The sequence below is a fragment of the Dryobates pubescens genome, chromosome 6 (assembly GCF_014839835.1).
Source record: "Dryobates pubescens isolate bDryPub1 chromosome 6, bDryPub1.pri, whole genome shotgun sequence".
Lineage (NCBI taxonomy): Eukaryota > Metazoa > Chordata > Aves > Piciformes > Picidae > Dryobates > Dryobates pubescens.
Genome location: NC_071617.1, coordinates 8,391,301 through 8,406,293, shown reverse-complemented (window position 1 = coordinate 8,406,293; position 14,993 = coordinate 8,391,301). Strand labels below are relative to the sequence as shown.

The window sequence follows — 14,993 nt, the reverse complement described above, 5'->3', positions numbered from 1 at the left end:
GAAGTATGGAAGAAAGAGTATGGAAGAAATTAGCCTGAATCCAAATGTAGGCCAAAGAAGCAAGGTGAACTTTGAAGACTTTGAAATGGCTGGAATAAAAAAGTTTTCCACAGTGTAAAAATCTGTAGTAAAATATATATTCAGGGATATGGCCACTTACCTTTCTTAGGCTTCTGGTAAAATTTTGAGATTATATCTATATCTGTATCTAAGTCTATATCTGTGTCTATATCTATGTCTATATAAAAGGTTATTTGAGCTGGAATTGCAATCCTGTTTTCTTTTAATTTGCCTATTGATTCATTAGCAAATGCGTGATGATGAGGTCTGATGACAGCCTCTTCTCAGGAAGTATAAAACAAAGCTGGTCTGTCTAACTGTCTCAAGCTGTGCCAGGGGAAGTTTAGACTCGAAATGAGGAGAAAGTTCTTCACAGAGAGAGTTGTTAGTCATTGGAACGTGCTGCCCAGGGAGGTGGTGGAGTCCCCATCCCTGGAGGTGTTCAAGAGGGGATTGGATGTGGCACTTGGCGCCATGGTTTAGTAGTCATGAGGTGTTGGGTGACAGGTTGGACTTGATGATCTTTGAGGTCTTTCCCAACCTTATCGATTCTGTGATTCTGACAGGAATCATGGCATTGGCTTCCCAGGCTTTTTGCTCTCTGACACTGGCGTTGTTTTTTTCCTTTTGAAAGCTGGCAGCTCAATTATACGAATAAGCATATTGATAACTAGAAGTGACTGATGAGCTAGAGCCTTTATGAAAGAGAGGATCCTCTAGTTAATATGCATATTCGTATAATTCAGTTTTGCAGCTCGGGAGGAGCATTCTTTGACGCGAAGACAAGGAACGGGGAGAATTCTTTGACATGGTTCTTGGCTGGCAGATTGGACTGCTTCTTAACTCAGTAGAGATGGATACAATCTCTTTGTGATTCCTTGTAAATATCTCAGGTAAATACCTCTTGCTCAGATTTTCTCACTTGACTGCCCGAAGGACTAGATTTTCAGCGCTGTGTTGATTTTCCACTGCAGACGTTTTCAGCCTTCTCATTTGACTGTTTCTCTAAGGCATTTGTGGGGTAGGCAGTGTCAGACTGCAGGTGGCTGTGGTGATAGTGGTATTCTGAAATGTTTTAATTTTGACCCAGGTCTTTGTGGTGACAGGAGAAAACTTTAGTGGTAGAGGAGGAGAAACCTCACAGGCATCTCACTGGGATAATGAAGCAGCTGTTGAACTAGCCCACAAAGGGAAGTTAGTGTGTTGTCCACTTCAGAAATTCCATCTTGGATGTGTGAAACTTAACTGCAGCTCTTTCACTAAAATGTCCATGGTTTTGATGCCAGCCTTTCTTTTCTGCACTATGGGAACTGTTAAGAGTGTAATGCCCTTACAGTTCCCCTACAGTTTACTTTGTCATCACCCAGTTGTGGTTGACAGGTAGCAGCAAATCTGTTTGCTGTAGTCTTGTGAGCTCCAAACACATTTTGCCTTTGCCAGTCTATGCCATAATGGTCATGGCATCAAAGCAACATTTTTAATGACCACTTGGAGTCTCTCTTCAGGAAACATTACTTGATTTTTCAAGTAGGACACAAAGTTCTAACTCTGAGCCAGAAACGTCAAACTTTTCATGGGTCAGTCAGATCTACTGTTTATTGAAGAATGCCATCTGTTCTAGTCCCATGTAAGCTGCATATTTCACAAATGTTACAGGGCTAGTATGTAGTGCTTCTAAAATAGTTACATCTCCAACAGTCTGGAAGAGATGGTAGCTGTTAATGAGTCCTGTAATCGTTTTGAGCACCGGTGTCTTGTGGTCATCTGAGAGAGAGAGGGAAACCACTGAGTGTCATGGCTGACATAATTAGCAATAGTGATACCTGTTGTTTAACTATCAAGGTATATTGATTCCAAATATTAGCAACTTCATTTTATTTTTCTGTCTAACCTCCTTTTTTTCCAATGTTGAAGTCCTGTACTTGCTCTTCTGCCCATGGATATGTGAAATGCAATGCTGCTGCAGAACTGGAAAAGAGTCTTTGTGCTTGAATAAGGGTGTCATTTGCTTGCAGTCTTCTCTTTCTCCACATTAAATACCAATTTGTTCACTTTCTCCCCATAGTACATGATTTTCACACTTCTGATCATTCTTTTAATTCTTTGTACTCTGTCAGGTTGACTCACATTTCTTTGAGACTGTGTCGCCTCTCATCAAACACAAGCCTTTAGCTGAGGCTGTCCTATGCTTTAAGGCTAATACTGGTAATAGAATAGTATTATAGTATCAGTCAGGGTTGGAAGGGACCACGAGGATCATCTAGTTCCAACCCCACTGCCATGGGCAGGGACACCTCATCTTAAACACCTCCAGGGACGGGGCCTCAACCACCTCCCTGGACAACCCATTCCAGGGCTTCACCACTCTCATGGGGAAGAACTTCCTCCTCACATCCAGCCTGAATCTCCCTGCCTTCACCTTCATTCCATTCTCCCTAGTCCTATCACTACCTGAGATCCTGAGAAGTCCCTCCCCAGCCTTCTTGTAGGCCCCCTTCAGATACTGGAAGGCCACAATTAGGTCACCTCGGAGCCTTCTCTTCTCCAGACTGAACAGCCCCAGCTCCTTCAGTCTGCCCTCATAGGAGAGGAGCTCCAGCCCTCTGATCATCCTTGTGGCCCTTCTCTGGACACCTTCCAGCACATCCATATCCCTCTTGTAATAGGGGCTCCAGAACTGGAGGCAATACTCCAGGTGGGGTCTCAGCAGAGCTGAGCAGAGGGGGGGAGTCACCTCCCTTGACCTGCTGGCCACACTTCTCTTGATGCAGCCCAGGATCTGATTGGCTTTCCGGGCTGCAAGTGCACACTGAGAGCTCCTGTTGAGCTTCTCATCCACCAGCACCCCCAAGTCTCTCTCCTCATGGCTGCTTTCCAGGCAGTCCCTGCCCAGCCTGGATTTGTGCCTGGGGTTGCTCGACCCAGATGCAGGACCCTGCACTTGGTCTTGTTGAACCTCATGAGGTTGGCTTGTGCCCACCTCTCCAACCTGTCCAGGTCCCTCTGGATGGCATCCCTTCCCTCCAGCTGTCTGCTGCACCACACAGCTTGGTGTCATCAGCAAACTTGCTGAGGGTGCACTCAATGCCACTGTCCATGGCACCCACAAAGATGTTGAACAAGCCTGGTCCTAGGACTGATCCCTGAGGGACTCTGCTTGTCCCTGGCCTCCACTGGGACATGTACCAGGCTAGTATCTTAATAGAATTGCCTTTTACAAGACAGAATGATACTAGTTCAGCTTTTGGTCTCTCATTGCTTCTATATCTTTTTCTCCAATTAGCTACCAATGTGTGTTTGTATAATTGCTTATTCCTTACTAAGAGCAGAACTTTGTATCAAACTGCACAGTTGTTTTTTCCCAGCCCATTCATAAAACCTAAGACAGCACTGAATTCTTAAGCTACCATCTCAGTTTGTGTCTCTGTAACTAAATTCACAGATGTCACAAAAGAAGAAATAAAAAAGGATATGCCAATAGGAAGTTTGGGGAAAATGAATTCTCTTAAACCAGACCTCAGATTCTCCTCAACATATTCTTCCTCTTTGTTAGTAAAACACCAACTCCTCTGAACCCTGCTTGGAAGCAGGTTGCTCTGTTGTTTATGAAAGTACTATTTACCCCATGGTTTCTGAGTTTCTCTGTGAAAACAAGACAAGAAAAAAAAGACAAGACAAATGCCAGCATCAAAAGATGTGGTATTTCCTGCTTCTAACAATTATTTTAAGCCTGTTTCATCACTGAAACCAAAAGATCAGTTGAATGCTCTTCTTGCTGAGTAACAGCATGACTTTGTTGTATCTTTTTGCTTGGACAGGCTTAGAGGCAGTTCATGTGATTTGGTCCTGTATCTCTAGGTATTAATTCTAAGCTGAGCAGTCTAACTCTCTGGCTCTCCCTTCCTGCATTTTAGAACACAAAACATGCCTTTTTGACACGTGTTGGAATATGTCTTGTCCTCTGGAAGGCAGTCTCTGAGCGTATTGGCACTTGATCAAGCCTGGGTAGCTGAAAATGGCTCTCTCACAGTCCTGGTGGTAGCCACTAGGGTCAGGGACATGTGTGTTTGGGGCTGTTTCCACTCACTCTGCCATGTGGTTGTTTAGAATCATCAACAGAGGATGATGCACATTGCCACTTCTTCAACTGAAGTGGTGAGTGGAGGGGTGTGGTAGCAAGTGGCAAGAGCTTGATGAGTGTAAGATGATGTATGCACAGTGTGTACATACTAAGTACATGTGGTTACCTTACATCAGTTAGGGCTTAGAACTCTTGGCTTAGTAGCAGTGCTGAGGACCTGAGGTGCTCCTGCTGAGCTGAGTGTCCTGGCATCTCTGCACCTTGTTCTCCTGTGTCCTGTTTCCATAGGGGGTTGTGAACAGTGGTGCAGAATGTGCATGGATATGGCTCAGTTTTGGCACCATATCCAAGGCAACGTCCTCATGACAGCTGGAGCGCTGAGTTAGCCATGAGCAGGTACAGAAGTGGCTTAGCATAGGAAGTTCCATGGAAGCAAAAGGAAAAATGTTTTCACTTTAAGGGTGACAGAACACTGGAACAGGCTGCCCAGGGGGGTTGTGGAGTCTGCCTCTCTGGAGATATTCAAAACACACCTGGATGTGTTCCTGTGTGATCTGCTCTAGGTGATCCTGCTCTGGTAGGGGGGGTTGGACTGGATGATCTTTCAAGGTCCCTTCCAGCCCCTGAAATTGTGTGATTCTGTGAAAATGGGATATGTTTCTATCCTGTTATCTGTTCCTGGAGAAGAGACATTATTGCTGTCTGCAGAGAGACATCGCTCAGAGAGACATTATTGCTGTCTGCAACTACCTGAAGGGAGGTTGTAGCCAGGAGGGGGTTTGTCTTTTCTCCCAGGCAACCAGCACCAGAACAAGAGGACACAGTCTCAAGCTGCACCAGGGGAGGTTTAGGCTCGAGGTGAGGAGAAAGTTATTTACAGAGAGAGTTGTTGGCTGTTGGAATGTGCTGCCCAGGGAGGTGGTGGAGTCACCGTCCCTGGAGGTGTTCAAGAGGTGACTGGACGTGGCACTTGGTGCCATGGTTTAGTAGTCATGAGGTGTTGGGTGACAGGTTGGACTTGATGATCTGTGAGGTCTTTTCCAACCTTGTTGATTCTATGATTCTACCTTGTTCTGGTATTGCTACACCAAGTTTATGATTTTTTTTTTCCCTTTCTGTAAAATCTTTCCTGTTGTGTGCCTTTTGCTTTAATGTTAGCAGTCACACTGTTGTTAGTCTGAGAGGCGAGGCAGAGCAACCATCAACCTGAAGGGGGGTTGTAGTGAGGCAGAGGTTGGTCTCTTCTCCCAGGCAACCAGTACCAGAACACAGTCTCAGGCTGCGTCAGGGGAGGTTTAGGCTGGAGGTCAGGAGGAAGTTTTACACAGAGAGAGTGATTGCCCACTGGAATGGGCTGCCTGAGGAGGTGGTGGGGTCGCCGTCGCTGGGGGTGTTCAGGAGGACACTTGATAGGGTGCTTGGTTGCATGGTTTAGTTGATGAGGTGGTGTTGGATGATGGGTTGGACACGATGATCTTGAAGGTCTATTCTATTCTATTCTATTCTATTCTATTCTATTCTATTCTATTCTATTCTATTCTATTCTATTCTATTCTATTCTATTCTATTCTATTCTATTCTATCTGCCTTTATTTTCCTGGTGCTTGCAACCACTTACTTGAATTCAGCCGACAGCTGTGTAGCTGCCTGCCTCCCTCACCCAGTCACCTCTGTGCCGTTGCACCTGCTGGTGCCCACATAAATACTGCACTGGGCATCCAGCTTTTTCTGTAATACAGAAGTTATTCTAGAATTTTGTTTTTGGTATTTTTATTCATCTCTGCTTAGGCTTTCCTCTGGCATTCAGGACAGCACCTTCACTTCAGTAACCTGGTTTAGACCATGAATGAAATAATGCAAGTATATATTCTACACAAACCTTTTGTCAGAAAACCAGCTGTTTTCCTCTTTTGTTAAGAAGTTTCTCCTAGATCGGCTGAGAACCCTTGAAAGTTTGCTGCTGCAGAAGTAGATTTGTTCTTTCCATCGTTTTCCCTACAGTGTAGGTTGGAAGTTTTGAGACACATAACATGGTACGTCACCCAGGTGGAGGTGTGTAGCCATTTGAGTTTCCCAAACCCCAGTGGAACAGAATTTAGTTGCCTCCCTCTCCTGTTCCCCCCCGTGGGGAAAAAAGTTAGGCAGAAGAAAAAGGGGGAGGCAGCAAAAGAAAAGGTATGCTCTGACTTGTAAGTTAAAATAGGCAATTGTAAGAACAACAAAAAAGGTATTTAGGGAAGAGGAAGGTACAGAGGTATTCATGGAAAGGAATACATGCAGGTATATATACAGAACAGACTGGATGGCAGTGGATTCCCTTTGGATACAGGCCCCACATGAGGCAGCAGGCCTGGACCATGTGGCAGGCTGGCCAGACCCCATGGTCAGCAGCACAGAAGCAGAGGGGTGAAAGCAATAGAGGGGAGGCAGAGAGTGACTCCCCCTTATACAGAGTGCAGACAGGCAATGGGAATAAACATGACCTGGGGACCCCTACCACAGGGGGGTCGAGTTTCCCACCTGCCTGGGTCAGGTTTCTCTGCCCTCCTCCCCCCCCTCCCCCCCCCCCCCAAGCCTTAACACACAGCAAGGTGAAATCCATGTAATTGAACTTATTGTGTTCATTATACCACATTGGTCTGGTATAATTAACATCTTTAATTGAAAACATGTGTCTCAGGTTTGGAGAGAGAGTGAAGTGGGACTTAATGACTTCATCTGCTGAGATACTGTAAAAAAAACCACCAAAACAAACCAACAAAAACCTCATGTCTAAAAACGATTCGTAGTAGTTACATAATTATCCCTGCAGAGGGACCTCGGCCGACTGGACAGATGGGCAGAGTCTAATGGGATGACATTCAACAAGTCCAAGTGCCAGGTGCTGCATGTTGGCCACAGCAACCCCATGCAGAGCTACAGGCTGGGGTCAGAGTGGCTGGAGAGCTGCCAAACAGAGAGGGACCTGGGGGTGCTGATTGACAGCCGCCTAAACATGAGCCAGCAGTGTGCCCAGGTGGCCAAGAGGGCCAATGGCATCCTGGCCTGCATTAGGAATAGTGTGGCCAGCAGGAGCAGGGAAGTCATTGTGCCCCTGTACTCTGCATTGGTTAGGCCACACCTTGAGTCCTGTGTCCAGTTCTGAGCCCCTCAGTTTAAGAAGGACATCGAGACACTTGAATGTGTCCAGAGAAGGGCAACAAGGCTGGGGAGAGGCCTTGAACACAAGCCCTATGAGGAGAGGCTGAGGGAGCTGGGATTGTTTAGCCTGGAGAAGAGGAGGCTCAGGGGTGACCTCATTGTTCTCTACAACTCCCTGAAAGGTGGTTGTAGCCAGGAAGGGGTTGGTCTCTTCTCCCAGGCAACCAGCACCAGAACAAGAGGACACAGTCTCAAGCTGCACCAGGGGAAGTTTAGGCTCGAGGTGAGGAGAAAGTTCTTCACCAAGCGAGTCATTCTTCATTGGAATGGGCTGCCCAGGGAGGTGGTGGAGTCACCATCCCTGGAGGTGTTCAAGAGGGGATTGGACGTGGCACTTGGTGCCATGGTCTAGTCGTGAGGTCTGTGGTGACAGGTTGGACTCGATGATCCTCGAGGTCTCTTCCAACCTTAGTGATACTGTGACACTGTGATCAAGCTACTTACCATTTATCTCTCATGTTACATCTCTACTGTCAGCAAGCAGCTCTTATCTTCCATGAATCCCAGGAAAACATAGAATTGTTGGTGTGGTAGCACCACTTATATATTAAAAAGAGGTCTTTAACATTTCATAGGCCAATTTTGTCTTTAGTTTCCAGTTTACCTATTTTGAGGCCATCATTTTGACACACTTAAAGTGGTGTCACAAAGACTTCTGCCGGACAGTGATTTGATCCAGGCTTACAATACTGTATTAAGTTTAGACTGTCATCCACAAACAGGTGTCTTGCACTACCTTATTATTATATCATACTTTCTAGTACTAAGGATGATTAATTTGATCACTGCAAATCTTTTATGTGACCAATTTACTATTCAATACTTGATACTTGTATGCTGTCTTTTTTAAAGAAAAATAATGTGCTTCCTCTTAAAATGATTTTAGATGTTATTTTATTTCCCCTTCCATAAATAACTCCTTTCAGTTCCTGGTTTCCTAATATGGCTCACTAGTGACTTTACTGGCAAAGCTCAGTTGATCTATCTTGGTATTTGGGGATAGATTTTAAAGGAATGTATAAACTAGTATTGCTTGTGAGGATCTGTGTCCAGTTCTGGGCCCCTCAGTTTAGGAAGGATGCTGACTTGCTGGAACGAGTCCAGAGAAGAGCAACAGAGTTGGTGAGGGGCTTGGAACACAAGCCCTACGAGGAGAGGCTGAGGGAGCTGGGGTTGCTTAGCCTGGAGAGGAGGAGACTCAGGGGTGACCTTATTGCTCTCTACAACTACCTGAAGGGAGGTTGTAGACAGACGGATGTTGGTCTCTTCTCCCAGGCAGCCAGTACCAGAACAAGAGGACACAGTCTCAGGCTGCGCCAGGGGAGGTTCAGGTTGGATGTTAGGAAAAAGTTCTATACAGAGAGAGTGATTGCCCATTGGAATGGGCTGCCTGGGGAGGTGGTGGAGTCGCCATCATTGGAGGTGTTCAGGAGGAGACTTGATGGGGTGCTTGGTGCCGTGGGTTAGTTGTTTGGGTGGTGTTGGATTGGTTGATGGGTTGGACACGATGATCTTGAAGGTCTCTTCCAACCTGGTTTATTCTATGCATGCTATGTATTCTATGATCAAGTTGTTAAAACATGTTCCATCTTGTCTGGACAGGTTCTGCTCTGCTTTCTGGAAGTTTATTATTGTTAATTATAATAATAATGATTATTACTACTCCTTTTTTTGTTTGTTTGTTTGTTTTAGGGTGCAGTTTTCTTGGAAGGAATAACAGTTAAATGTGTGACCCAGGTGACAACACAACCAAAGCTAGGAGGAATACAGCAAAAATGTCAGCAGTTCTGTGGATGGGAAGGGTATGAGAACATGTAGAACTTGTTTATTTATACTGTCTAGAAATAAAGGTCGTGGGTTTAGTTTTGCAGAAGGAAACAGCTCATTGTAAAAATAAAAAAAGGATGGCTGTTTTTGGATGGATTGCTTAAAAAGAAAAAGCAAGCCTGAAAAACACACAGCAGTGAAACAGATGAGCATCTCCTATTGTAATATGAGATGGAATGACCAGCTGTTTATATTAAGAACCGAGACCCTAAAACTGTTTTTCCATTGACATAACAAAACATTTTCAGGTGAATTGTTGCTCTGCAAATTCCAGGCATAGTCTAGTCCAGCTATTTGTGTAAAATTCAGTGCTTGCTCAAGCAGCAGACTTATTTATACAACTACTGGTACACTTTCTTATTGAGGTATAATGCTCATTTTTATACCTGGCTTGGATTGTGTCCAGTGTTAATGAGAGCATGGGTTTTAGTATCTCAGATTCTGAACTCCTACTTCTAAAGCTGTTGATCTAAGGAGTTGCTCACAGTGTTTCTTACCTTGCTGGTGCTTACAAGTTCTTCTAGTGCTTGTAATTTGGAAAGTTAAAACTTGAAAAGTTCAACAAATTTCCTATTTTGTCAGGACCAAATGCTCTTACCAGGCACACATTTGATTCCTCCTGCAAACTCAAAGTTAACCTTGCAGCGAGTCTGGTACAAGGTGTGACATCAGTTTAACATACAAAGAAGGCATTGCCTTGTCTGACTCTTTACTTGCAGAACATTAATAGACTTCTTTTTTTTTTGGTTCTTTTTAGGTCTGGATTCCCTGGAGCACAGCCTGTTTCCATGGACAAACAAAATATAAAGTTTTTGGAGCAGAAGCCATACAAAGTTAGCTGGAAAGCAGACGGCACTCGGTAAGTTCATTTTACCTGCAAAACACAAACCCACAGCAAATTGGGTAGGTGATTTGTATTTACTCAGGAAAGCAAATTCACTTGCACAAAGGACAGAGTATGTTCTAGCAAGAAAACTGACCCCAGAGAGAAATTTATTTGCTGTATTAGTACCCAACAACATATGCTGGAGTTTGTGGCTGAGTTTCTTTTTAGGAACTGTTCTGCAGACTGACTGTTAAATATATGAACTTTTATTCTTCTCCATAACCCTTTCCTGTCTCTCAGCCAAGTCTTGCCACTAAGGTTTGTTAAGCTAAAGAATTTGTTTGTAAAAGCTGAATTAAAACTTCTAGTTGATCCTTCAGAAGCTGGCTAGTATTTTTCAGTTCATACTGGGAGCCTTTGTTCAAACTTCTAGTTGTGGTCAGCCAAAGAATCAAGAGTTTTGCCTTCCCTCAACAGTTCTTTTACATTCATTGTAGAGGTTATTTGTAACAGGATACAACCTGACTGGATTGAGGCATTGAACTTTTTTAATGTCTTTATTTCTGGTTTGAATTGTGTCCTTGTTTTGAGCCATGAGCTGCTCAGGACAAAATGACAGAAGGGTATTTTACCCCAAAGGTAGTAAAATAAAAACACACAGAATTGGCGGTTAAATATGAATGCTGTTTACATATACATACACAACTACAGCAGGTATCCAGGGAAAAGGAATATATGCACAAATCAGGCCCAGTTTTCCACCTGGGCCTACCAGGCCAAAGCCTTCCAAAACCTGCCTCCCCCAGCCTCAGCAAGCGCAAGAGCAGGCTGAACTGCTCACCCCCCACCCAGTTCAGGCTTACTGGGCCTCAGTGCTGTCCCCCCAGCTTGGCTCACCAGGCCTTAACCAGGCCTCAATGCGAAGGGACATAGGAGGGAGAATTTGCTGTGAACTCCCTTTATATAGGGAGATGCGGGATGATTGCATAGGATAACAAAATTCCTGTACCTCCCCTAGTCCCTGGAGGACTTTTTATCTCTATTGTAGGACACCCAGTCCTAAACCCATAATAAAATGTATCCTTGTATTTAATTTCTCCAGCGTTCTCATGTTAGCATTTCAAAGTAGGAGAAACGCCACACATCATCAAATACAGACTAGGAAAACTTTTCTTTTCTCTGTAACTGGTTATAGACCAGTCTCAACTGCATGAAACTCAGTTGCCTGAACATAGGCTCTGCAAAGGGACCTCGACAGGCTGGGCAGAGTCCAAAGGCATGAGATTTAACACATCCAAGTGCCGGGTTCTGCACATTGGCCACAACAACCCCATGCAGAGCTACAGGCTGGGGTCAGAGTGGCTGGAGAGCAGTCAGGTGGAAAGGGACCTGGGGGTGCTGGTCGATGGTAGGCTGAACATGAGCCTGCAGTGTGCCCAGGCAGCCAGGAGGGCCAATGGCATCCTGGCCTGTATCAGGAACAGTGTGGCCAGCAGGAGCAGGGAGGTCATTCTGCCCCTGTACACTGCGCTGGTTAGGCCACACCTTGAGTCCTGTGTCCAGTTCTGGGCCCCTCAGTTTAGGAAGGAGGTTGACTTGCTGGAGTGTGTCCAGAGAAGGGCAACAAGGTTGGTGAGGGGCTTGGAGCATAAGCCTTATGAGGAGAGACTGAGGGAGCTGGGGCTGCTTAGCCTGGAGAAGAGGAGACTCAGGGGTGACCTTATTGCTCTCTACAACTACCTGAAGGGGGGTTGTAGTGAGGCGGATGTTGGTCTTTTCTCCCAGGCAACCAGTACCAGAACAAGAGGGCACAGTCTCAGGCTGCGTCAGGGGAGGTTTAGGCTGGGTGTTAGGAGGAAGTTTTACACAGAGAGAGTGATTGCCCACTGGAATGGGCTGCCTGAGGAGGTGGTGGGGTCGCCGTCGCTGGGGGTGTTCAGGGCGAGGCTTAACAGGATGCTTGGTTGCATGGTTTAGTTGATTAGGTGGTGTCGGATGATAGGTTGGACACGATGATCTTGAAGCTCTCTTCCAACCTGGTCTGGTCTATTCTATTCTATTCTAATGAATCATGCTGATGACATATTTTCTGTGGATCTTGAAGGTCTCTTCCAGCCTGGTCTATTCTATTCTATTCTATTCTATTCTATTCTATTCTATTCTATTCTATTCTATTCTATTCTATTCTATTCTATTCTATTGCATCTGGTATCATTTGGTATCCTCTCAATTTCTTTGTCTTGTATGGAAAGGCCATGTCATGCAGGGTCTTTCTTGCCCCTATGCCAAGCAGCTTGGATGGGGTATAGAAAGTATTTGCTATTCATGTTGAAATACAACCTCAGATGTTAACTGCCTCATTTCATTATACACTTGCAAAGAGGTACAGTGGCTGTTCATATAAATCTCCCTTGAGTAAAATTCCAAAGGAATTCATGAGACTAAATATTTTTAACAGATTGGAACATTTATGTGACGACTAGTGTTTGCTTGAGATTTTCAAATCATCATCAGTGGGGATCCATACCCTAACCTTTTGTTTTTCATCTGTACTTCTGACTTCAAAATTAAAATCAAGAATCCCAGGTCTTAGTGGAACTGTTTTTAACTCATGCTACTCAAAAGCATTCATATCATGCTCTTTGCTGTGGGCAATATCTTAAGGTAATAATGTGCTCAATGTGATTTCTTACATCATAGTCACTAGTGTCTGAGTAACAGGAAGAATCTGAATTGTGTGACACATTAATTTCAGTAGCTTGACTTTTATTTCTAGAAGATGTTCTTCACATATAGTAGCAGTTAAGCAATTGGAGTCTTTGCTAAGTGGAGTGACTAATTTTTATTCACTTAGAGCAGATGAATAGATTTTTATACCTGCTTTAACTTGATTGGAAGTGCAATTACAATGAATATACAGAGTAAAAGGAGGACTATTAATGCTCATTTGTGCACAGTGCCTTAGTCTAGCAAAAGGGATCAGTGCTAACGTGTTTGAAAGTTGTAAGGCATCGACTGTGTTTAAAAACCAGGAGGTGAGAATTTTTGTTTTGAGACTGGTAGGGTTAAACTTTGGTCTTATGTATAGATATAGACAAAAGAAGTTTTGTTTTAGCAGTGCAGTGGAAAGCATTCTTTCTTCCATGTGCTGAGACAGCAAAGTGAAGTTTTTCTACTAAAGAAACAAACGGTGTAGGCTTTCTTTGAAAGTTTTTCCTGCATTCTTTGGTTTATTAGTTTTGTTATCTTTAGTAGAAGAATGGGGTATCCTAAATCATTGAAAGCCTGGAGAATATGGGGAATTGGGTGTCCTATGAAAATTACCAAGTGGGTCCACATGGAGTCAGTCAGGATTCAGCATTATTCAGCCAATGAAAAGAACACCTTCAGGTTTTTCTCATCTTTGGAGTTTGTGCTTGAAGGGTTTCCTAGCTTGGGCAAAGCATGGTGTGAAAATCCAGCATGACTTTGCACTCAGTATGGCATCCAGGCATTAAGAAATGGGTGGGAATAGTTGGTTAATGGACATTGGTTGGCTGCACACAAACACTTGGGTAATGTGATGCAGGTGCTCACAGAGTACAGGGTTACAGAAACATGGTGTTGGGAGATCCATGCTTATCCTCAGAGCAGTACAGTGCCTTCAAGAACTGCTGAGCCTGAACAAATAAACTCAGCCAACTTAAACTGACCATGCAAAGAGCCAGGTGGGAGTCTTTGCATTTATTATGCTTTTAATCCACAAGCCAGATATTCTGCTCATGGACTTGACTTGTCAAACTATGAAAATATGTATACAAAGTATTAATGTCCTGTGCAGCTTAGTCCTTCAGGAAGCCTTTGTTTTGGAGATTGGTTTACACTGGTATTTTGGTATGTGCTAAAGACAGGTTATGGAAATGTTTTCTTGTAATTGAAAGCTGTTGCTTCAAGAAGTAGTAATAACAGATAATAATGTTTTTAAAATGATTGCTCTATAGAAGGCAATTTGATATCAAGGGAAAGAAATACTTCATGAGTACTGACTCTGCTGTGTATTGCCACTGAAGAATAATCTGTTCAGAGCTGTAGGTCATTAGCTAATACAGATCAGTGTGTCTTGGAATAAGATGCTGTAAAATTACAATTAGTGTATTCCATAGGGTTCTAAGCTGCTTTCCCACACTGGTTTTGTTTTTGTTTTTTTTGGTTTGAATTTTCATTATGAAGAGTTTTGTCATACTTTGTTACTCACTTGGAAAATGGAAGTCTTGTGGAAGTCTCATTTTCTTACTCAAATGTACAGGATGCACGTATACCCCTGTATGTACAGGCTGCATGTTTACCCCTGTACTCTGCACTGGTTAGGCCACACCTTGAGTACTGTGTCCAGTTCTGGGCCCCTCAGTTTAAGAAGGACATTGAGACACTTGAATGTATCCCGAGAAGGGCAACAAGGCTGGGGAGAGGCCTTGAATACAAGCCCTATGAGGAGAGGCTGAGGGAGCTGGGATTGTTTAGCCTGGAGAAGAGAAGGATCAGGGGAGACCTCATTGCTCTCTACAACTACCTGAAGCAGGATTGTAGCCAGGAAGGAGTTGGTCTCTTCTCTCTAGCAACCAGCACCAGAACAAGAGGACACAGTCTCAAGCTGCACCAGGGGAGGTTTAAGCTGGAGGTGAGGAGAAAGTTCTTCACTGAGGGAGTCATTTGTCATTGGAATGGGCTGCGTGGGGAGGTGGTGGAGTCACCATCCCTGGAGGTGTTCAAGAGGGCATTGGACGTGGCACTTGGTGCCATGGTCTAGTTGTGAGGTCTGTGGTGACAGGTTGGACTCGATGATCTTTGAGGTCTCTTCCAGCCTTGGTGATACTGTGATATTATTCTGTGTACGAGAATAATTAGGGCACTTGGAATACTGCCTTTTGTGAAAGAAATTAAAGCACACATGTAATGTTTTGGTGGGCATTTTCAGTATTAGGGACATTCCCGTGGCTTTGGAGTTCTGGAGTGGTGAGA

At 44.2% G+C, this 14,993-nt stretch overlaps 1 protein-coding gene across 1 annotated transcript in view; it reads left to right on the top strand.

Moving 5' to 3' along the window:
• Positions 1 to 14,993, top strand: part of RNGTT (RNA guanylyltransferase and 5'-phosphatase) — a 267,297-nt gene that overhangs the window by 39,549 nt on the left and 212,755 nt on the right. The window contains exons 7-8 of the mRNA XM_054162574.1: positions 9,035 to 9,144; positions 9,927 to 10,028. Of these exons, the coding sequence (XP_054018549.1) occupies positions 9,035 to 9,144; positions 9,927 to 10,028 (212 nt within the window). The remainder of the gene's footprint in view (positions 1 to 9,034; positions 9,145 to 9,926; positions 10,029 to 14,993) is intronic.